General features: G+C 43.4%; 1 protein-coding gene across 7 annotated transcripts in view; it reads right to left on the bottom strand.

Moving 5' to 3' along the window:
* Nucleotides 1-25,404, bottom strand: part of PARD3 (par-3 family cell polarity regulator) — a 1,412,997-nt gene that overhangs the window by 743,121 nt on the left and 644,472 nt on the right. For all 7 annotated transcript variants that reach the window (XM_086941535.1, XM_086941533.1, XM_086941537.1 and 4 more), the window contains exon 5: nt 20,936-21,070. In XM_086941535.1, the coding sequence (XP_086797661.1) occupies nt 20,936-21,070 (135 nt within the window). The remainder of the gene's footprint in view (nt 1-20,935; nt 21,071-25,404) is intronic.

Raw genomic sequence — 25,404 nt, 5'->3', positions numbered from 1 at the left:
CAAGCAGATGAGTGGTGGAGACAAGGACAGGGGTTAAAGACAATAATCGAAGAACACAAGAGAAAGTGAGGATGAAATATGAGGATGTGAGATACAGAATATGAAGCTTCTCAAAGTTCGTTGGTGCTATCCTCCTCAACATACCTATTTACTCAATGGGTTTCTAACTTTAAAAAACCCTCGAGCCTTAAAATAACAATTAAAAAACTTTTTCTGAATGCTAAAAGTTTTCCTTTAAGTGTAAAAACTAAATCTCCCCTTCAAGGGTGTGAGAAGTGAACACCTGCAGCCGCACTGTCAGGTTCCCCTTCAGCATCCCCCGTGTGGTGCATCATCCCATTCCCAGCCTCATTATGGTTTCCTTCCACCGTTCATGCCCTGTTAAACAGTGCAGTTTAATTAATTATCACGCTGATAAGAAATCACCAAAGGACCACGCTCTTCCAAGTACCGTACATGAAGACTCATTATCACCTAATTTAATAATGGATTATATTTCCCCCCCCTGAGCCAACCAAATAAGAAACTTGCATGTTCAGAAATCAGTTCATTGAGATAATGTGAACAAAACAGGCAACTCAACATGTCCAGTCCTCTGAAACTTATGATCCATGCCAAGGTCATTTGCAACGGAAAATTGGAGATTACAAAAATCTAGGGAAATATCTTTTCATCGCACGAAAATGTTTATTTAAAAGTACCAATTTTAGAAACAATCTACTTTAACATCTCCGAAAGCGAACTGATGAGAATAAAGAAGCTGGACGTTCTCCAGCTATCACAGTATGTAAAAAAAAAGTGAGCTGGATTTTAGTACTTTTCTGGTTTAGTGCACAAAGGGCCCAGATTTCTCACAAGCAGGGAGGGATGTGTCCAATCTTTGGGCCTTGAATCTAAAACAATACAAGTGTATTTAAACAAACTGCCCATAAAGTGATCAGGAACAGTAATGTTTAAACATGTTAAAATATATCGGTCTCAGCTAAAGGCTATACCAACACCATTGTTAGAATGTTTTCTGGTAGAACACCTGGAGCATATGTTTCTGGGTTTGTGCATATTCATCAAGTAGCTGATAAGGAATATGCTACTTACCAGTATGTATCTGTTCTTGGCATAGAGGGCTGCAGAGTGGACATTATGAATAGATCGCCATCTGGTGTTGGGCTCGGATAATTGCACTTGTTTTTCTCTTGGAGAGTCTTTTGTAGCTTGGTGACTCCTCCTTTGGTTGCTAGTGCGCATGGGCATTGGCTCCATCCTTAGATTGTTTTCCCATAGTAGGGTTAGATGGAGTAGTATGATAGAATACAGATAGAAAATGGCCATGTAAGTGTATCTAAATAAGATATTGTTGGAACAGACACAGGTTTCCGGGGAGGCTGGGAGGGCATGTACCACTCTGCAGCCCTCTATGCCAAGAACAGATGCATACTTGTAAGTAGCATATTCCGTTCGAGGCATATGGGCTGCAGATAGTACATTATGAATAGACTATACAGCAGTTCTCTCCCTAGCGATGGTCGCCCGTGTCTGTTGCAACAGTCTGAAATAAAGTTTTTAATACAGCTTGTCCCACTCTAGCTTGTTGTGTTGTGTGCATATCTACACAATAGTGCTTTGTGAAGGTATGCGGTGTAACCCAGGTAGCTGCTTTGCATATGTCATCTAGTGGAATGTTTCCCAAGAATGCCATAGATGCTCCTAGTTTACGTGTAGAGTGAGCTCTAGGAGGAACAGTTAATGTCCTCTTTGCTTTTAAGTAGCATATTTGTATACATTTTACAATCCATCTGGCAATGCCTGCTTTAGAGATGGGATTGCCCTTATGTGTAGGAGAAAACGCTACAAATAGCTGTTTTGTTTTTCTGAAAGTTTGTGATCTTTCTATATAATACAATATTGCCCTTCTGACATCTAATGTATGTAGGGCCCTTTCCGCTACCGTCTGTGGTTTCGGAAAGAAGACCGGTAGTTCCACTGACTGATTGATGTGGAATGCTGAAATTAATTTAGGCAAGAATTTTGGGTTTGTTCTAAGAACCACTTTGTTTTGGTGTAACTGCATGAATGGTTCTTGAATTGTAAACGCTTGTAACTCACTTACTCTTCTGAGTGAAGTGATAGCTATGAGGAAGGCCACCTTCCATGTGAGGAATTGTATTTCACACCTATGCATAGGTTCAAAGGGTGGTCCCATTAGTCTGGTAAGTACTATGTTGAGATTCCAGACTGGGGAAGGTGGTAGTCTTGGTGGAATGACTCTTGAGTCCTTCCATGAAGCTTTAATTGCAGGTACTTTAAACAGGGAAAGATGTTGCCTGTTTTGTAGGTACGCCGCTATAGCTGCGAGATGAACTCTGATAGAGGTATATGCTAAGTTACATTGCTGCGAGTGTAGTAAATAGCAAATAATCTGTTTAGTGGATGCGTCCAGAGGGTTGATGTGATTACTGTTACAGTGTACAGCAAACCTTTTCCATTTTGCTGCATAGCATGCTCTGGTGGTAGGACGTCTTGCTTGTTTTATGATTTCTATACATTCTGGAGGTAAATCTAAATATCCAAACTCTATGACCTCAGGAGCCAGATTGCTAGGTTCAATTGTTTGGGATCTGGGTGCATTATTTCTCCATGGTTCTGTGTAAGGTGCATGGGTAATAATCTTAGCTTTTGATGTGGCATCTGTGAGAGTTGTAGTAGCGTGGTGAACCACGGCTTTCTAGCCCACGTGGGTGCTACTAGTATCATAGTCATTGAGTGCTGTGGCAGTTTCCGAACCACTAATGGAATTAGTGGGAGAGGGGGAAAAGCGTAAGCAAACTTGTTGGACCAATTTATCCATAGTGCATTGCCCTGGGACCGGTGGTGTGGGTACCTGGATGCGAAGTTTTGGCATTTTGTGTTCTGATTGGCAAACAGATCTATCTCTGGTTGCCCCCATCTTTGGAAGAATGGCTGCAGTATCTGGTCGTGCAGCTCCCATTCGTGTACTTGCTCTGACTCTCTGCTAGGTTCAATTGTTTGGGATCTGGGTGCATTATTTCTCCATGGTTCTGTGTAAGGTGCATGGGTAATAATCTTAGCTTTTGATGTGGCATCTGTGAGAGTTGTAGTAGCGTGGTGAACCACGGCTTTCTAGCCCACGTGGGTGCTACTAGTATCATAGTCATTGAGTGCTGTTGCAGTTTCCGAACCACTAATGGAATTAGTGGGAGAGGGGGAAAAGCGTAAGCAAACTTGTTGGACCAATTTATCCATAGTGCATTGCCCTGGGACCGGTGGTGTGGGTACCTGGATGCGAAGTTTTGGCATTTTGAGTTCTGATGATTGGCAAACAGATCTATCTCTGGTTGCCCCCATCTTTGGAAGAATGGCTGCAGTATCTGGTCGTGCAGCTCCCATTCGTGTACTTGCTCTGACTCTCTGATTTTGAACTCCTGGTAGGTGTTCTGCTAACAGATAGATCTTTTGAGGAATGGCCCATCTCTAAATGTCCTGTGCTAGTCTGGATAGTTGGAGAGAGTGTGTCCCCCCCTGTTTTTGAATATAATACATTGCAGTCATGTTGTCTGTTCTGATCAGGACTGCCTTGTTGGTTATTTGCATTTGGAAAGCTTTTAGTGCTAGAAATACTGCTAGTAGTTCCAAGTAGTTGATGTGCAGTTTCTTTTGCTGCACACTCCATTTCCCCTGCACTGTGTATTTGTCCATGTGCGCTCCCGATCCGGAGAGCGATGCGTCCGATGTCAGTATCACTTGTGGAATCAGTTCTAGGAACGACCGTCCCTTGGAAATGTTTGTTGTGTTCCACCACTTCAGAGAGCGATGCGTACGGTCGTCTACCAACACCAGATCTGTAATCTGACCTTGAGCCTGATTCCACTGTGTCGCTAAACACTCCTGTAGTGGACGCATTTGTAGTCTGGCATGTGGTATTAGCAGTATGCAGGAGGACATCATGCCTAACAGCTGCATAAGCACTCGTGCTGGTAGTGAGTGTTGTGGTTGAAATCTTTGTATCAACTTGACCATTGTCTGTATCCTGATTGGATTGGGGTATGCTTTGGCTCTTTCTGTGTCTATAGTAGCCCCCAGGTCTTGTTGAATTTTGTTTGGTTGTAGGTGGGATTTTTTGTAGTTCACCGTAAACCCTAGGTGGTGCAGCAATTGAATGGTCTTCTGTGTGTTGTGAAGGCATTTTTCTTGTGACTTGGCCTTTATTAACCAATCGTCCAAGTAAGGGAAGACTTGTATTTGTTGTCTTCTTAGGTGTGCTGCCACCACTGCTAGGCATTTTGTGAACACTCTTGGTGCTGTTGTGACCCCGAACGGAAGAACTTTGAATTGATAATGTTGTCCTTCCACTACAAACCTTAGGTATTTCCTGTGGGCTTTGTGAATTGGGATGTGAAAGTAAGCGTCTTTTAGATCCAGTGTAGAAAGAAAGTCCCCTTTCTTCAGTAAAGGAAGTACTTGTTGGAGCGTGACCATGTGGAAATGTTCCGAATTTATGTATGCATTGAGAGGTCTGAGGTCCAAGATTGGTCTTAGAGACCCGTCTTTTTTGGGGATTAGGAAGTATAGAGAGTATACTCCTGTCCCTTGTTGAGGTTTTGGAACCTTCTCTATGGCATGCTTTTGTAGCAGTGATAGTACTTCTTCTTTTAACAATGTCAGATGGTCTTGACTCATTGGACGCTGTCTGGGGGGGCTGTTTGGTGGGGTAGCTGTGAGTTCTAGGCAATAGCCATGTTGGATAATTTGTCTCACCCACTTGTCTGATGTGATGTTTTCCCAGACAGGTAGGAACTGTGCTAGACGTCCCCCGACCGGTGTTATGTGGTCTGGGGGAAGTTGTATTAAGTTACTGTTTTGGGGTTGGGGAGTTGCGGTTGTTATTATTTCCGCGACCTCTACCCTTGTTGTTGTTACCTCTGTAACTGCCTCTTGAATTACCTCTGGGTGACGTTGGTGTAAAAGAGGTGGATTGCTGACTTGTTCCTGTACTTTTTGAGCCCCCTCTATAGGTGGATCTACGAAAGGAACCCCTTTGTGTTGGCTGTTGTAATGCTCCCATTGACTTAGCCGTTTCTGTGTCCTTTTTCATCTTTTCTTAAGTCTCATCTGTGCTTGAGCCGAAAAGTGTCTTCTGATCAAAGGGTTGGTTCAATAAAGATGTTTGTACTTCTTGTTTGAACCCTGAGACTCTAAGCCATGCATGTCTCCTTAACATGATACTGGTGTTGATGGATCTTGCTGCAGTGTCTGCCGCGTCCAGGGCGCACTTAATGGAAGTGTTAGTTATTATCTTTCCTTCCTGTATTAGCTGATCTGCTCTCTTCTGATGTTCTTTAGGGAGATGTGTGATGAGTTTTTCTAACTCATCATAATGTGCCCTGTCATAGCGTGCAAGTAGCGCTTGCGTATTGGCTATGTGCCAGCTATTTGCCGCTTGTGATGCTACTCTTTTTCCTGATGAATCTATTAATTTTGACTCCTTATCAGGTGGAGGTGCTTCTCCTGTAGATAATGAGTTCGCTCTTTTGCGAGCGTTTGAAACTACAAGCGAGTCACGAGGTACCTGCCCTTTGATAAATATTGGGTCGTTTGAAGCTGCCTTATATTTTTTATCAATTCTTGGGTTTAACACCCTAGCCCTCACTGGGTCTTTGAATATGTCTGCTGTGTGACTGAGAAGCCCCTTCAGCATAGGTATAGTACCTGATGTCCTTTGTGCAGTAGGTAGTGTCTCTAATAGGAAATCCTCTACTTGAGGTTCTGTATGTAGATCTACTTTATGATATTTTGCTGCCCTATTAATAAGCTGTACAAACCCTGTGTTATCATCAGGTGGCGAAGGCTTTGAGGGATATAACTCTGGGTCGTTGTCATCATCTGACCCTGCGTCATAATGTTCCCATGGGTCATCCTCATCTGGGATAGTGTCATCATCCCCATGAGGTTCTCCCTTCCCTGTATCACTGTCTACATCTGTCTGAGGTGTAGATGGTCTTGGTGTAGAAGGTGGAGGAATAGTTGGCATAGTGTGAGGAATAGGAGAAGAGGGTGTGACTCTAGGTCGAGGAGAAGTAGGAGGAGTTGTATTTGTCCCCATTGTTCTCTTCTTAGAAGGAAGAGGTTTGTCCTCTAGCTGTTCATTCTTCCTCTTCTTCGTCACTACTTTGCCAGTTTGTGGATCGATAAACAAAATCTTTTGTTTCGGATCTGTTTGCTGCTCCTGTGTCGGTACCAAAGCTTTTGGTTCCAAAAGGTGCCTTTGCTTCCGATCGTCAATGTTCGGTGTTTTCGGCACCGAGGATTTGCTCGATTCCGATTTTTTCGGTGTTGAGTGAGTCTTCGACGTCGAAGCATGTTTCGGTTTCGACATGGAATGTTTCGATGCCTAGCTTTCCCTTGCATGAAGCTTTGGTGTCGAAGTCGATGCCGACCGTTTCTCGGATCCGACATGGTGGGAGACCGAGAGTTTCGGTTTCAGTTTCGGTTTCGTTGCCGGGCCCGAAGGCGGGGCGTCGGAAACTTTCTTTTGCGGTTTGACCGGGCCCGAAGGCGGGGTCGTTACCGCAAGGGGTCAGTTTTTTGGTAAGGGGACGTCGTCACTCACGGTTTGTTGCACGTCGAGTTCCTCGACATCCGACTTGTCCCCTTCCGACCCAGACTGTTCTTCATGATCCTCTTCTTCATCGAGGTGCTGGTCTTCGAACAGCTCCGGGATCGCCTCCGACTGCATTCTGGAAACCTCGTGTCTTCGCGCTCTATGGTTTCTAATCGTCGACTTGGAGGAGAATGCTGCGCAGGCTTCGCGGTCCCTGGATTCGTGTTCAGGCGATAGACAGAGGTTGCACACCTCGTGTAGGTCCTTGTGTGGGAACTTAGCATTTCTTAAATGGAGTCCTTTCCATGGACTCCGGGCTTGACCACGTCGAGAAAGGCCTCCTGTTCGTCGACGTAGATCAAAGTCTTTGTTTGTTGTTGGAGTCAAAACGCGTCGGAATGGAAATGAAATCGCGTTCGATAACAATACCGTCGAATTGGAAAGGGAATACACGCCGAAAAGTCACTTCTTTCCAAAGTCGATCTGGAGCGCTTCAATCCTCATCCGAACCCGATGGCGGAAAAAAACAATCTAAGGATGGAGCCGATGCCCATGAGCACTAGCAACCAAAGGAGGAGTCACCAAGCTACAAAAGACTCTCCAAGAGAAAAACAAGTGCAATCATCCGAGCCCAACACCAGATGGCGATCTATTCACAATGTACCATCTGCAGCCCATATGCCTCGAACAATTGTGTTACCAAAATCGTGTCTTGGCACAATTTTAAGACCCAGTCTAAACACCTTGCACCACAGTCGCACTGCCCACTTTCTGCACAACTATATCTGTCTTCCAACTGGCCTTGTGCCCTTAGTCAACAAAGAAACCATCAAAAAACAAAAAAAGCGACAAAATAGTAATCATATTAATATGCTTTTATTAGTTTTAGCCACACACAAAATGGTTCTGTTGAGACTGAAAACACAAAACCAAGATGGATGTTGAATATTAGGGGTGAATACAAAGTAACACACCTTTGAACGGCCTATGACCACAATAACCTCATCTGTACACTAAAAGGATTGGCAGGACTGGCTGACACCATCTTAAAAGTAATCCATTAGTTCTTCATCAAACACTGTTCAGAGGCATGGATTGGACCCCAGGGCTTCTTGACTATGCCACAATACAACAAGCATTGACATAGCCAATAGGTCTTGCTTTGGGACCTTGTAAGCGTTTAGTCAAGCTGCATATTACCCTGTATAAGTGTTTAGCCATGCAGCAAAGGAGGCTGTTGAGGAGAGAAGGGAAGGAAAGGGGTTAACTATGATGTAATCGGGGTAAAACGGTTATAGAGGCCAGAGCTGCTGATTTTAGAACATGGCGAAGCAAGTACTGCAGCGTGCATCGGCCGACCATTCTGTGGCTCAGAGCATATCTCTATTTCCCCGTGACTAAAAAAGGGAAAAACGTGTACTGTAGTGTCTTTCAGGTTGTAAAGCTCTTTAATAAAAGCAGGCAAAATTTGCACTATAACAAATATACATTTATGAAGCATGTGTTCTCACCGTAAAGGAGGGAGGAAGAGATTACTGCTGCCGATCTAACCACGGCTAATAAAGCAGCCTTGCAGTCCTTACTGTTGAGAGCTCTAATTTGGGAACATTGGGAGATTGGTCACTAAAGAAGCTGCCTTTCTGTACAGAGAAAGTTCAATCTGATCATGGTAACTATGTGTTAGAGGGTGGGCCCTGCTGGATAACTGCAAGGAATACCAGGGCAGGAAGTGCTCATTAAAGGCAGGCACCCATCACTGCCCAGGTATATTGCTAGGAGCGCGCTCTTTCAACTGGGTGGTGAGTCACTGACATTTGGTATCCCATTATCACCGGGGCCAACGCTATGTATGCTGATAACTGTAGGGGTCATCAATTCAGAATTTTTTCACTAATACTTCGAAGCACGGGAGTTAGCCAGTTTTGATTCTCCTACAATTGCAGTGAACTGGACTCGCCAGTTATGTAACTCCACATTGCAAATTTATTCTGCTTAAAATAACGAAAGAAATAAACGTGCAACCACATCATTGCTCTCGTAATGAAAGTTCAGGTATACTGCATGCTAACCGCATTCTCAGGGGGGCACAAAGTACAAAATCAGGCACTGTCGTTTTGCAGCTGTTGCTGCTCATGAGGTCTCACTGCGATAGCTGCAGACTTTAAAGCAGGGAAACCAAGGTTCGAGCCTCGGCTCGAACCCATATCCTGTGATTCTGGGCAAAGCACGTAATATCCCTGTGCCTACCAAAAACGTTAGGAATGTGTCCGTGCATAACGTAAATGGCGCTCATGTAAAGCGCTCCAATACCTACGAGTCACGTTTCTGCGACATAAATCTGCAATTTTTTTTATTAATAAATAAACCCACAGGAAGGGTTATTACTGTTTGCTACAGTCCCTGAGAGGTGACACCTGCGTGACACTTGTCTAAGAGCTCGTTCACAAGCCGAGCTACATATATATATATATATATATATATGAAGCAAGTCGTCACCTTCAAACGTTTCTTGATCCAAAACAAATGACGAAGAGCAGACCCAGAATTTAGTGCAAGATTAGAGTGCTTTAATTTTGCCCAGCCTGTCCGCCATAACGCATTTCGCTTCCCCTGAAGCTTGGTCACATAACGATATAGATATGGAATATGCTACTTACCAGTATGCATCTGTTCTTGGCATAGAGGGCTGCAGAGTGGTACATTATGAATAGATCGCCATCTGGTGTTGGGCTCGGATGATTGTACTTTGTTTTTCTCTTGGAGAGTCTTTTGTATCTTGGTGACTCCTCCCTTGGTTGGTAGTGCGCATGGGCATCGGCTCCATCCTTAGATTGTTTTGCCATAGTAGGGTTAGATGGAGTAGTGTAGTAGACTACAGATAAGAATGCCCATGTAAGTGTATCTAAATAAGATAATGTTGGAACAGACACAGGTTTCCGGGGAGGCTGGGAGGGCATGTACCACTCTGCAGCCCTCTATGCCAAGAACAGCTGCATACTGGTAAGTAGCATATTCCGTTTGAGGCATATGGGCTGCAGATGGTACATTATGAATAGACTATACAGCAGTTCTCTCCCTAGCGGTGGTCGCCCGTGTCTGTTGCAACTGTCTGAAATAAAGTTTTTAATACTGCTTGTCCCACTCTAGCTTGTTGTGTTGTGTGCACATCTACACAATAGTGTTTTGTGAAGGTGTGCGGTGTAACCCAGGTAGCTGCTTTGCATATGTCATCTAGTGGAATGTTTCCCAAAAATGCCATAGATGCTCCTAGTTTACGTGTAGAGTGAGCTCTAGGAGGAACAGTTAATGTTCTCTTTGCTTTTAAGTAGCATATTTGAATGCATTTTACAATCCATCTGGCAATGCCCGCTTTAGAGATGGGATTGCCTTTGTGTGTTGGAGAAAACGCAACAAATAGCTGTTTTGTCTTTCTGAAAGTTTGTGTTCTTTCTATATAGTACAATATGGCCCTTCTAACATCTAATGTATGTAGGGCTCTTTCTGCTACTGTTTGTGGTTTTGGAAAGAAAACCGGTAATTCCACTGACTGATTGATGTGGAATGCTGAAATTACTTTTGGTAAGAATTTTGGGTTTGTTCTAAGAACCACCTTATTTTGGTGTAACTGCATAAATGGTTCTTGAATTGTAAAAGCCTGCAGCTCACTTACTCTTCTAAGTGACGTGATAGCTATGAGGAAGGCCACCTTCCATGCGAGGAATTGTATTTCACACCTATGCATAGGTTCAAAGGGTGGCCCCATTAGTCTGGTAAGTACTATGTTGAGATTCCAGACTGGGGAAGGTGGTCTTCTTGGTGGAATGACTCTTTTGAGTCCTTCCATGAAAGCTTTAATTGCTGGTACTTTAAACAGGGAAAGATGTTGCCTGTTTTGTAGGTACGCCGCTATAGCTGCGAGATGAACTCTTATAGAGGTATATGCTAAGCTACATTGCTGCAAGTGTAGTAAATAGCAAATGATTTGTTTAGTGGATGCGTCCAGAGGGTTGATGTGCTTACTGTTACAGTGTATAGCAAACCTTTTCCATTTTGCTGCATAGCATGCTCTGGTGGTAGGATGTCTTGCTTGTTTAATGATTTCCATACATTCTGGTGGTAAATCTAAATATCCAAACTCTATGACCTCAGGAGGCAGATCGCTAGGTTCAGTTGTTTGGGATCTGGGTGCATTATTTCTCCATGGTTCTGTGTAAGATGCATGGGTAATAATCTTAGCTTTTGATGTGGTACTTGTGAGAGTTGTAGCAGTGTGGTGAACCACGGCTGCCTTGCCCATGTGGGTGCCACTAGTATCATTGTCATTGAGTGTTGCTGCAGCTTCCGAACCAGTAACGGAATTAGTGGTAGAGGAGGGAACGCGTAAGCAAATTTGTTGGACCAATTTATCCATAGTGCATTGCCCTGGGACCGTTGGTGTGGGTACCTGGATGCGAAGTTTTTGCATTTTGCGTTCTGATGATTGGCAAACAGATCTATCTCTGGTTGCCCCCATTTTTGGAAGAATGGCTGCAGTATTTGGTCGTGCAGCTCCCATTCGTGTACTTGTTCTGACTGTCTGCTTAGGATGTCTGCTATCTGATTTTGAACTCCTGGTAGGTGTTCTGCTAACAGATAGATCTTTTGAGGAATGGCCCATCTCCAAATGTCCTGTGCTAGTTTGGATAGTTGGAGAGAGTGTGTCCCCCCGTTTTTGAATATAATACATTGCAGTCATGTTGTCTGTTCTGATCAGGACTGCCTTGCCTGTTATTTGCATTTGGAAAGCTTTTAGTGCTAGAAATACTGCTAATAGTTCTAGGTAGTTGATGTGCAGTTTCTTTTGCTGCACACTCCACTTCCCCTGCACTGTGTATTTGTCCATATGCGCTCCCCATCCTGAGAGCGATGCGTCCGCTGTTATTATCACTTGTGGAATTGGCTCTAGGAACGACCGTCCCTTGGAAATGTTTTTTGTGTTCCACCACTTCAGAGAGCGATACGTCCGGTCGTTTACCAACACCAGATCTGTAATCTGACCTTGAGCCTGATTCCACTGTGTCGCTAGACACTCCTGTAGTGGACGCATTTGTAGTCTGGCATGTGGTATTAGCAGTATGCAGGAGGACATCATGCCTAATAGTTGCATAAACACTTGTGCTGGTAGTGAGTGTTGTGGTTGAAATCTTTGTATTAACCCGACCATTGTTTGTATCCTGATTGGGTTGGGGTATGCTATTGCCTTTTCTGTGTCTATCGTAGCCCCCAGGTATTGCTGAATCTGGTTTGGTTGCAGGTGTGATTTTTTGTAGTTCACCGTGAACCCTAGGTGGTGCAGCAATTGAATTGTCTTCTGTGTGTTGTGAAGACATTCTTCTTTTGACTTGGCCTTTATTAGCCAATCGTCCAAGTATGGGAAGACATGTATTTGTTGTCTTCGTAGGTGTGCTGCCACCACAGCTAGGCATTTTGTGAAAACTCTTGGTGCTGTTGTGACACCGAACGGAAGGACTTTGAACTGATAGTGTTGTCCTTCTAATACAAACCTTAGGTATTTTCTGTGGGCTTTGTGAATTGGGATATGAAAGTAAGCGTCTTTTAGATCCAGTGTAGAAAGAAAGTCCCCTTTCTTCAGTAAAGGGAGTACTTGTTGGAGCGTGACCATGTGGAAATGCTCCGAATTTATGTAAGCATTGAGAGGTCTGAGGTCTAATATTGGTCTTAGGGACCCATCCTTTTTGGGGATCAGGAAGTATAGAGAGTATACTCCTGTTCCTTGTTGATCTTTTGGGACCTTCTCTATTGCATGCTTTTGTAGAAGTGCTAGTACTTCTTCTCTTAACAATGTCAGATCTTGACTCATTGGACGCTGTTTGGGAGGGATGTTTGGTGGGGTAGCTGTGAGTTCCAGGCAATAACCATGTTGGATAATTTGTCTCACCCACTTGTCTGATGTTATGTTCTCCCAGACAGGTAGGAACTGTGATAGACGTCCCCCGACCGGTGTTGTGGTCTGGGGGGAGTTCTATGAAGTCACTGTTTTGGTGTTGAGGCGTTGCGGTTGTTATTATTTCCGCGGCCTCTACCCTTGTTGTTGTTACCTCTGTAACTGCCTCTTGAATTACCTCTGGGTGATGTTGGTGTGAAAGAGGTGGATTGCTGATTTGTTCCTGTATTCTTTGAGCCCCCTCTATAGGTGGATCTACGAAAGGAACCTCTTTGTGTTGGCTGTTGCAATGCTCCCATTGACTTAGCCGTTTCTGTATCTTTTTTCATTTTTTCTAATGTCTCATCTGTGCTTGAACCAAACAGTGTCTTTTGATCAAATGGTTTGTTCAGTAGGGCCGTTTGTACTTCCTGTTTGAATCCTGAGATTCTAAGCCATGCATGTCTCCTTAACATGACACTGGTGTTGATAGATCTTGCTGCAGTGTCTGCTGCGTCCAGGGCGCACTTAATGGAAGTATTAGTTATTATTTTACCTTCCTGTATTAACTGATCTGCCTTTTTCTGATGTTCTTTGGGGAGATGTGTGATGAGTTTTTCTAATTCATCATAATGTGCCCTGTCATAACGTGCGAGTAGTGCCTGTGTATTGGCTATACGCCAGCTATTTGCCGCCTGTGATGCTACTCTTTTGCCTGATGCATCTATTAATTTTGACTCTTTATCAGGTGGAGGAGCCTCTCCTGTAGATAATGAGTTTGCTCTTTTACGAGCGTTTGAGACCACCAGCGAGTCTAGAGGTACATGCCCTTTAATAAATATTGGATCCTTTGGAGCCGCCTTATATTGTTTATCAATTCTTGGGTTTAACACCCTAGCCGTCACTGGGTCTTTGAATATTTCTTCTGTGTGACTGAGAAGACCCTTCAACATAGGAAGAGTACCTGATGTTCTTTGTGCATTAGGTAGCGTCTCTAACAGGAAATCCTCTATTTGAGGTTCTGTATGTATATCTACTTTATGATATTTTGCTGCCCTATTAATGAGCTGCACAAACCCTGTGTTATCATCAGGTGGTGAAGGCTTTGAGGGATATAACTCTGGGTCGTTGTCCTCATCTGACCCTACGTCATAATTTTCCCATGGGTCATCCTCATCTGGGATGGTTTCGTCATCCCCTTGAGGTTCTCCCTCCCCTAGATCACTGTCTACATCAGACTGAGGTGTAGCTGGTCTTGGTGTGGAAGGTGTAGGAATATTTGGCCTAGTGTGAGGAATAGGAGAAGAGGGTGTGACTTTAGGTCGAGGAGAAGCAGGAGGAGTTATATTTGTCCCCATTGTTCTCTTTTTTGAAGGAAGAGATTTATCTTCTGTCTGTTCATTCTTTCTCTTCTTCGTGACTACTTTGCCAGTTTGCGGATCGATAAACAAGATCTTTTGTTTGGGATCTGTCTGTTGCTCCTGAATCGGTACCGAAGGTCCTGGTTCCGAAAGGTGCTTATGTTTTCGATCGTCAGTGTTTGGTGTTTTCGGCACCGAATGTCTACTCGATTCCGACTTCCTGGGTATCGAGTGAATCTTGGACGACGAATCATATTTATGTTTCGACATGGAATGTTTCGATACCGAGCTTTCCCTTGTATGTAGCCTCGGTGCCGAAGTCGATGTCGCCCTTTTCTCGGATCCGACGGTGGGAGTCCGAGTGTTTTGGTTTCAGTTTCGGTTTCGTTGCCGGGCCCGAGGGCGGGGCGTCGGAAACTTTTTTCTGCGGTTTGACCGGGCCCGAAGGCGGGGTCGTTACCGCACGGGGTCGGTTTTTCGGTAAGGGGACGTCGTCACTCACGGTTTGTTGCTCGACGAGTTCTTCAACCTCCGACTGGTCCCCTTCCGACCCCGACTGATCCTCTTCTTCCTCAATTTGCTCGTCTCCGAACAGCTCCGGGATCGCCTCCGACTGCATTCTGGAAACCTCGTGTCTTCGAGCTCGACGATTTCTAATCGTTAGCTTGGAGGAGAATGCTGCGCAGGCTTCGCAGTCCCTGGATTCGTGTTCAGGCGATAGACAGAGGTTGCACACCTCGTGTAGGTCCTTGTGTGGGAACTTAGCACCACACGTTGGACATTTTTTGAATGGAGTCCTTTCCATGGACTCCGGGCTTGACAGCGTCGAGAAAGGCCTCCTGTTCGTCGACGTAGATCCAAGTTTTTCTCTTCGATTTTGAATTTGCAACGCGTCGGAATGGAAATGAAACGCATTCGATAACAATACCGTCGAATTGGAAAGGGAATACGCGCCGATAAATCACTTTTCTCTGAAGTTTATCTGGAGCGTCTCGATCCTCATCCGAACCCGATGGCGGAAAAAAACAATCTAAGGATGGAGCCGATGCCCATGCGCACTACCAACCAAGGGAGGAGTCACCAAGATACAAAAGACTCTCCAAGAGAAAAACAAAGTGCAATCATCCGAGCCCAACACCAGATGGCGATCTATTCATAATGTACCATCTGCAGCCCATATGCCTCGAACAGATATATTATTTACCAAGTAAAGCATGTAAAAACATCATGGGGAAACACGGGTGTGTGTCAAACAGTACCCAAAGAAATCTGCACACGTGTTTAGCCATACTGCCCAGGGTGAAAGTCTCTTGGAAGCAGCGGGGGCCCAGAGCTGGAAAAAGGGCGCCTGAGAGGGAGGGTGAGGGTGAGACAGGCATGGGAGCGAGAGTAGAGAAATGTAAACAAGCGCGTGCAGCAACGCTAATTAGGAACAGATGGCCCCTGTGCACCGCTGCTCGCTCCCACAAGGTGGATGCCACCACACGTACAAGTGTACATGTATGTTACACAATTATAAGTGCCTCTGACCAGGGTGTATTTGTGCATGTGTAATGTTACCGCTTGTCAACATTTTTCCTATGGAGGCCACAGTCTTAGGCAGGTACTGTGCACATCTCTAGGGCAATTTAAGTTGTATGCAATAGTCTTTCAAGACCGATGTTGTATCTTCCACATTTCTGTTGCAGTTTTTCTAATGAAGACTAGGTGACCCTTTGGCTCTGTATGGAAGACTGCATTAGGAGCAGGAAGAATAATACATCTATTGATGGAGAAATCAAAAAGCTCCTGTGGGAGGGTCAAACACAGAAATGTAAGAAAGCAATAAACATGAGCAAGGCAACTAAGTGACAGGAAAGTCAACTAATCTTTAGCAAGAATTGGCTCTGTGGAGTATAGTATACAATGCGGTCTTACGACAGACTAATGGAGCAGTCTATAGTGAGACCATGAAAAATACTGCTTTCAGTATACAATGCATCCCTGAGATACACAATTTAATGGATGCTGATTTAGTCTACATAGGTAATGTAAAATAGTCCTGTGTGTATTGCGATGCAAGCACTGTAACAGAGGTGGTATCAAACACCAAACAGCAAATAGCATTAGGTGAGAGCTGTGGGCACAGCAAAACCCACTCGACGTCTACTTTAAAGAACTGGTAAAATAGTTCTGGCAGACTGTTGTTCTGTCAAACCAGTCCAAAAATTATTTCTACATTATACATTTTAGCATCTCGAAGTGAATGAAGAAGGCATTTAAATGTTCATTTTGGAGGACTTTCAGTACAAGATATATAATTGAAAATTAATTGTAATTTACATACAAAATTGAATAGGTTCTTTTAAATATCTGAAAAGCAAATTTAGCATACAATGGCTAATTACCAAATCCTGAAAGGAAAGTAACCTTTAGACCGATAAGGCTAATCAGCCTAAGTGCTTTGTTTTCTAGTGGGAATAATCACAATTGCAAAATCATTTTTATTCATAAAGATAGCCAGTACATACTCAGATCTGACATTTGCAAGATGCAGACTGATTAACGCTGATGTGTGAAGCACTAATGTTTCACAACAATGACAAAGGTTATAAAAAATGAAGACCTAAAACCCACCAACTCTACCAAACCAAGGAAATGTAATACTTACAGGCTTAATTATTTATGATCATGTCTTAGTCACCTACAACATTGTTCCTGAAGAGTGCACACATTAACACTGCTTATTTTATTTAATAAGATTTAAATATTTGTGCTCTTAATTTTTTAAAAACATTAAATAATGAAATATGTGAAACCATGTCTGGACGCAGCTGATAAGTTAGTTAAAAATACACATTTCCTAAAGTGACTCAAAATATGTGCAGAATCATAAGAGATGTACAGCAACTAACAAAGTTGAAAAGTAAAATGTGGCCACTTTAAATTCGGTCTTATCTTCATATTACACTTCACTGAAAAGTTCCTAACAGCAGGACCTCCAGGAGTTGACAACCGAATGTGCACTCACTGCCTTTTGCATACACATGTAACAAATGAAGTTAAGCAACATACATCTGCAGCAGGCGTTTGTGTGCACTAATGTAATGCACACTGAACACAACATGGTTTGCCTGCTGCATTCCATCCTAGATTTGGTTAGACCTTGGTTAGATGCATGATTGGGTCTCTGTCCCATCTCAAGCCAAGTTAGAATGAGAAACGGATTTGGTGAGAGCTTTGGAGAGATGTTTGACAAGAACTATTTTAGGATTTAAAAAAAAGGCAACATTTTTATATAATTGTCACCAATAGCTCTTTATGCCCATAGTTGCAATGTAAGGCTATACAATCATGTATTGTTTGTTTTTAGCAGTGGCAGTTCATTGGTACGATGGAGGTTGCCATTTCAGTGGAGGCCGGAGAATGTTCTAGTGGGCTATGAGGGCATGGAGAAGTTAGGTGGGACAAAAGTGAGCACGTGCGTGAGGGTGGATTGGATCAAGGTGGGTGGGAGTCAGAGGGGAAATCAGGAAGGTGACAAATGATGTATGGCTGAACTCAATGCAGATGGAAAGAATTAAATTAAGTGCTTCAGAAGAGCACTAAGGCTGGGGACTTAAATAGTGTCATGAAAGGTGCAAGGTTGGTGGAAGCTCTATAGTGACCTACTAGGAGGGAGGTGTCAAACAAATAAATAATGAATGATTCACTGGATGATTTTGTGTCAAAAGCATAAACTAATGGCGAAGACTGTAGAGCTGGTACCAAAGAAAAGAGGGAAAGTAGTGGAACCAATTGGGTACTAGTCAGAATGCAACGTGCCCTCAGAACGATGTCTGTATTGATCAAGTAGAATTTACGTTTAAATGAACTTATTTTAATATGCTTCCTTTACTGGCGCAAGACTAACATATCTGGGAAATGAAAGCAAGCCATACACACACACTGAGATTGTTCACACCTAATACAGAAACTACATAAAAGTAGAAAAGTTTAAGCTTAGCACTGCGGGAAGATATCAACTTAGAAATCAAAGACTATGTTCTCCCACTGAATGTAAAACGCAAGATGGACTTTAACAAGGCCAAAGACAAATTAATAACTATACTACACAGAGTCCAAAGACAGGCACTTTCCAAAGAGTGGCACTTAGAGATAATTTAACTTTATTAGGCACATAGCAAATCCCCTTAATAAAAGTGTGCTCCACAAAGGGACACTTCATATAAAATAGAAAAGAAAATGAAATAATGGGAAAGTTGCACGTTTTATTCATTGGGAGTAAATCCTAGTACAATGTGTGCAGAGCCTAAAAACCTTTAGAGTGTGAGAAAGAAAGCAGCGTTTCATGACAAGCACGAACACATTCATTCATTTAACATCCCCGAACTCTGTAGGTCAAGCTAATATCAGCTGACTTCAAGTAGCAAAACAATGCTAAAACGTATTCTTTTTGCCTATCTTGTTAGCTGATTAGCAGTAGTAAGGAAGGTTTATTAAATAGCTCCAACCGAGATCAACCAATTTCTACGACAGCATAATAGCAAGCTGGTGCAGCTCATTTCCTATAGCACTGTTCTTTGCCGCATCCAAATTAAGCATGGGCGAATTTTGCGGATCTCGCGTTCGCGAATTTTGCGGATTTGCGGATTCGCAATCCGCAAAATCCGCGAATTCCCGCGAATTTGCGGATTTTTTTTTTTTGTGTTCGCCCGTGTTTCTGCCAGTTCGCGAGGGTTTTTACAATTTCGCAATTTGCGAACTTACCTGTCGGGTCGCAAGTTTTGCGAACTTGTTGTTTCTACGTGTCCAGCCTGTTTGGGACACTCTTCTTCATCACTGCCACTCTCTGTCACCACTGCCACTCTCTGACTACTCATGCCACCCTCTGGCCCACCCATGCCACCCTCTGTTTCATCACCACACCCTCTGGTTGTCCAGTGTACATTATTTTCGGCAAAGCAAAGCACACCTTCCCTGCCTCAAGTGACCTGAATTAATTTGGGGCTGATTAATGTGTCACAGAATATTTTTTTAGCTGGCACCTGCTTCCTTAGTGCGCCCTGATTAGTGATCTTTTGCACTTGCTAAGTGCTTTCATTGTTGCAAAATTAGTTACAACACCTGCCCTGCCCCAACTGACAATAATGAATTAGGGGCTGATTAATGGATTTTAACTTCCAGCCTGGCTCCTGCTTGTCTCCCTTAGCTGTAATTCAGGACCTTTGTGGCATATGTGTAACTATTCTGAGGTTCAGAGCAGGGTCACATAATAGTTTCAACTGGCAACTGAACTCTGGAGGGGCCCCTCAGGAAGCACTACAGGAAATGGCTACTAATGATGAGCCTGAACTTTTGAACCTGGTAAGTAGTTACTTTCAGTTTTGCTAAGAGCGTATTTCTGCAATTTTGCACTTATTCGCGGGGCGCGAACTCACGCGAACAGTGCGAGCAGTGCGAGCAAAATCCGCTGCTCGCGGATTTGCGGATTTTGCGGGAGATTCGCGAATCTCGCGGATTGCGAATTTCCCGAAAATCCGCAAAATCCGCGAGCGGAACGGATTTTCCGCCCACACCTAATCCAAATACCTCATGCCCACAAACTGAATATTATGCAAAGGCTCATACATACACCATTGATATGCTAACAACCACCTAGCGTTTTCCCACTTGGCCAATGAACTTGCCTTACTCATATTTAATATTCAAATGTCCACATATTAGTGCCAAACATAATAACCAATCACTAAACCAATGCTTGTGCACCCAATGAACTTTCCTCAGCAGAACCCGAAAAATCAAGCAACACTAAAAATACCCATATGAAATAGAAACACCCTCCAAAAATACAGCTATATTCAAGTATCAAATCTACTTTCAATGTTGAACATTATGTGATCAAGGTACAATGCAACATTTGTGTGTTATGCTTAAAAGGCAAAGGTATGGTCAAGGTATTAAAGCCAGCTGGGATGTTGGATGACAAGCAATGACCATCTTGCTACTGAATTACCCTCAATACCTACACGTCAAGATTCTGTGGCATTCGATGCGACTCCCCATTTAGAATCCAACTAAGATGTCTTATTTTGGGGTTCCGTCTACTTCCAATGTTGTTAACATACATGAGGCTCGGTCTCACTACAGAAAATCTGGCCCAACTGGATTTTAGTGTCCTGAGTCATAAAACGATGTGCGGTTTCTAATGTAACTCTCCTTTAATAATATGTAAGGATTAAGTTGTTTAGAATGACTCCTCATTAATGTGAAAAAGTTTTAGGCTTTCAAAGTGATATGTTGAATACTACAAAGAGAAAAACATGCATTTTTGGCCCCTTAACAAAAAAATATAAAAATGTTTGCCACATTAACTATTGTTTTTTACCTCTGCGAATAAGTGTTGGCATAGTAGTGGGTCTGGCTTTAGATAATAGAGATTGAAGTGTAAAAGTAATAAAAAGGATAAATGCTTCTAACGGTGCTGAACATATGTTTACAAAAAAAAGGAAAAAACTGACCCATCGGAAAAATAAAGAAAAACATGAAATAGAAACTGATTAGCCTACCAGCCTTGGCAGTGATTTGGACAACATTTTAAGTTGATCAACAAATGAGCTTAATTAAAATGCTGCAAGTCACAATGAAGATAGCCAATGGTTGAAGTGGATTGATTTATTACACCATTCAATATGCTGAGGCGGGCAGCATTAACAAAGAACAGGCCAGCCAAGATGTGACCAGGGCTGAGGGAAAGCCCATGAGGCTCAGAATGTTCTTAAGTGTTTACCAAATAAGGCAGCACACATTCGCTGTATCGCCCAGAGTATTGGGCAGTTTATTTACTACTTGATTTCTTAATTTATTTCGTTTATTCGAGAGAAGAAAGAGTATACTATTTGGTCAACAGAAGTCATGCATTCAAATATTTAAAATCCAGCCAATTAAATTATACCAAACCTTTGAAAAAGATACATTGCACCGCAAATATATGTATACTATGGTGTAAGACATCTTCACCCGGAACTAACACAACACCACATGACAAAGGATTACCTGCTCTTGTCTTTCTAGCCACTTGTCTACCATGGGATGAGTGGCACTCAATGACGACCGGGCATTTTCTCGTTGAAATTGGGTAGACCATCCACTGGTATCGCGTGGCAAGCTTCGATAGTTCTCATCCTTCGGCTGGAAACAAAGAGGCAGCAGACCAATCTGGTCAGAAATCCGTGTTTCATAAGTGAACTTTTAAGACGTAAAAGTAGAATAATTGTACAACAGCAAAACAGTGGTATTTGAGAAAATGAAAATGTATCGTTTGCATATTCTGCAAAGGAACAAAGGTGGTATTGCATTTATAGGACTCATTCTGGGGGAACAAAAGCATCAAGAAAAGTCTTTCTAAATAAAAAGTAATACAAATGTAACGGTCATCAGACTTATTGAAAATTCTGCAGCTGCTCGTAAGGAAAGTACATTTCTTAAATGTATAAAAATCAGAAAACAATCAGAAGGCAGGATCCTTTCCTTTATTTAAAGTTTGAGACTAAGTGACTTATGGTAAGCATGGTACTCAAGGAGACAACTTGCACTGGCACAAACAATAGAACAACTCATCTATTTTCTGCTGGTAATGGGCAGGTTTAAAATATTCTAGTTTATTGTAGATTTGTGCCTCTATTCCCTTCTGCCTCACAAGCTAGTCCAGTATTTTTCTGTCACTGACATGAACAAAAAAGTCATTTCGTTTTCAATTTGTCCAACAACTGCAATTTCCTCTACCGTTTAAAAGACACCATTTTGCAACTTGCTCTTTCTGTCACCTTGCAAGTACTATAATAGTTTTATAATTTCCTTTTTTGTTTACCCATTTGTCTATGAAAGGGCAATGGCTCCCAGGGTTACCCATAATAACTCTTTTATACTCCTTGAACTATGCGTGTTAAGGTAACTTTATGAAAAACTCAAATATAAATACAAATGCCTATGTGCTGATTTAAGGTCTACAAAAAAAGTTGTACATTTACCCTTTGAGTTTCAGTCTGTAATCGGAGTACATTACTGTATATTTATGAATTTTCAGAAGTATCAAAGACTAGTAATATCTTTCCATGAACAACAAGGATATTATCTAATTATTTATTCGTTACACATGGGCAAATTGTATGAACATATTTATTTGCAGTTTACACGACAGAGAGTCTTCCATCCAGCCCTTGGAATAAGAATATTAGTGAGATATGGGCGTTTCAGGGGCCACTCATCACATTCTGCAAGAAGGGGGGGGGTGTTATCATTTTATTTATTTATTTATTTCATTCGTAAAGCGCTCTATCACCTAACAGGCCTCCGGGCGCTGACCACTGAAAAAAGGAGACAACATGTACAGGAGTACAAGTAGCTGGATGCTGCAGCCAGTGGCTACTGGTGCTAGTTGAACTTTCATAATGGAGTAGAGGATACAAGAGATGGGATTAAAGAAGCTGCCATCTGTGGGAGCGGGTACATGACACCTGTGGGAGAAGGCACGTGGCACCTGTAGAAGCCGGCACGTGGCACCTGTGGGAGCCGGCACGTGGCACCTGTGGGAGCCGGCACGTGGCACCTGTGGGAGCCGGCACGTGGCACCTGTGGGAGCCGGCACGTGGCACCTGTGGGAGCCGGCACGTGAAACCTGTGGGACCCCGGCACGTGACACCTGTGGGACCCCGGCACGTGACACCTGTGGGACCCGGCACGTGACACCTGTGGGACCCCGGCACGTGACACCTGTGGGACCCCGGCACGTGACACCTGTGGGACCCCGGCACGTGACACCTGTGGGACCCTGGCACGTGACACCTGTGGGACCCGGCACGTGACACCTGTGGGACCCGGCACGTGACACCTGTGGGACTGACGCAAGTGTCTGTGTAGCTACCACAGCTTCCACCTTGGTATGCGCCAGGGGACAAGGAACAAAGAAAGGGGAGTGACAGCAAGGAAGAGCAAACAAGCCCATAAATGTGGGAAAAAACAGGCAATGGGGACGAAAGGTGAAGGAGAGAAAAAGGTATAGTGACAGAAATCTGCCACTAATTAATAACATAGAAGAGTATTTCGTAGCGAGTGCGTTTCCTCCAGCTCACCTATTCAGCACTGCCACTCCTAGACCTGAATGCGCCCCCAACCCGGATTGCTCTTCTTTTCACCCCAACACCATCCGCACTCTCATCTCATCCCCCTCTCCACTGTATTCTGTCCCCTCCTCTCCCGTCTTTCTTTCCTGCTAGCCTCTTCTCTGCCTCTTTCAGTCTTTCTCCCCTCCCTCTGTCCTCCACCAGATCATCTTCCTTGTCTTCCCGTTTCTTTCTCATCCGTACCTCACTACTGCCGGTTTCTGTACCTCGTGCCCCACCCTTTACCTGCTATTCCTCTTGCTGCCTCTCCCGCCTCCCTCATCCCCTCCCCGTTGATCTGACGGCCTCATCTTAGCAGCCACTGTCAGCTGCAGCGTGCACCAGGCCAAGGGGTCAGGCGAGGATCAAGGTGGGGCGCTGGATTTTAATTACATGATGGCCAATTCATAGGTGAAAATCTCAGAAAAAACACCCCTCTGAAGGGAAAATGCATAATTTTGGTATTAAAGAGAGGAGGAATTTTTACTGTAAATTTGAACTAATAGAATACTTTATACACTACAAGGATTGAACACTTCCCAATACAGAGGTCAAATATCCCACAATGGCGGTTTATGGGTTGGGCCAATGAAAACACCAGTTCATCCAAGTACCGGAGTGATGGGTACCGCAGTACAAAATAGACCTGGAGCACCTCGAATCACGCCTCCAACAGGGAACGAGGAAAAACCGAAGTACAGAGCAGCTAATCTTGCAGCTCAACTTGATTTCTGAATATAAAACTACAAAACACATAACCTTAGTGAGAGAAATAACACACTTGAAACTTTGAACATGAACCAGAGTGCTAGTTCACTTCTTGAGAAGCGGCGGGGCTATTTTAGGTGTCTTCATTACAGACACAGATCCAATTATTCTTCTCTTGGTCACACCTAGACTGCATCTTATTCGTGGCTTAATAAGAGTCTTACAGCGGATGCCCCAGGACATGGCTGATGACACTCCAAAGGCTTAAGAGAGTCCAAGAAGGGGACGCGCATCCTCAGTGCGGTGCAGCTCCAGGGGGAGAGCGGATTAATGCGGTTGAGCTGTCAGGCTTCATCATCCCTCTTTCAAGTGCTATACCTTTATACTTTCAAAAGAAGAGCTGATCAGCAAGACCGGTGGAGGCAATGCCCCAAAGACACCAACTGAGAACGAATATATCCCTTTTGCTGTTAATGGCATCCTTCAAAAGCTGATCACACAACAAGCTTTGACAGTTCCTATCATGCCAAATATACATATTCAGTGATTGGAGCTTGTTCTAAACACTGTCTGATGTCTGTTCCACGGCTGAAGATCAACAGCGACCCAGTAATACAGCCTGAAATATATGCATTTATAATGGACCGGGGAAAGATGAAAATACACAACTCTGCGGATGCAGGAGGAAAATGTAGGCTAAATGCTCTCCGTAATTTACGTGTAGTGCACGCTACCTCTATATACGTACGGTGTGAGTGTGCGGCACTAAACAGTCATGTATACTACTAATATGAAGCACATGAAAATAGGAGCACAGAAAATGGATGTTTAACTGCAATTGTGTTTGAATCCAAAATCCCACGAGGAAACGAATATTTGGAAAGAGTGCTTGTGTATCTTCCAATTTCTGCATATTAATGCATCAGAATGATAACATTTGGACCTATTTAAGACCAACGGTTTAGGATGACCACCAAATACTCAAATTCCATGCTTAAATAGTATGCTTTTTCACCACTACACTCCTAATTAGTGTCACACATTAGAAGTCAATAGCCAACTGGACACACTAAAAAAAGGGGGCAACAGGTAAGCTAAATACAAAACAAACCTCTAGACCACTCATGGTCTGGTACATCCAAGTACATATTTAGTCAGTTCCAGGAGCTTGACGAGGTGGCTTCATGTTCACCTAAGTTACAGCCAAAGATTAGTTAGTGTGCTGGTTGCAGGTGGTGGCCATCAGCACTCGTTTTTGGGGACCAGGACTTCATTCTTACCCTCTGACATGGACCCAGAGAGAAAAAAAGGAGGGTGTATATATGTGGCATCAGTGAAAATGGTAAAAAGCAGGGATGAAAAATAACTTGCTACAGTAATAAAAAGTGAGAATTGTAGGGTGTTGGGAGAAAGCGGCATGAGGTGGACTCAGAACTAGGTAGCCTTGATATTCAGCAGATCGGCATTCAGTAGTGGGTATCAAACAAAATAAACATGAACCCCTACACTTTTTTAAAACAAATGAAGTGTACACATGATGGCTGCTCCTGTGTGGTCTAGCACTGCCAGAAACATCAAATGCAGCTTGTTGTGCTGAATTATCCAACACAAAAATGTACTGCTAAGAGCAGTCCAATGGTAGCAGCATTAAATAAG

The sequence above is a fragment of the Lissotriton vulgaris genome, chromosome 10 (genome assembly GCF_964263255.1).
Source record: "Lissotriton vulgaris chromosome 10, aLisVul1.2, whole genome shotgun sequence".
Classification (NCBI taxonomy): domain Eukaryota; kingdom Metazoa; phylum Chordata; class Amphibia; order Caudata; family Salamandridae; genus Lissotriton; species Lissotriton vulgaris.
Note: the sequence above shows the minus strand (reverse complement) of the source record. Positions and strands in the feature narration are given on the sequence as shown.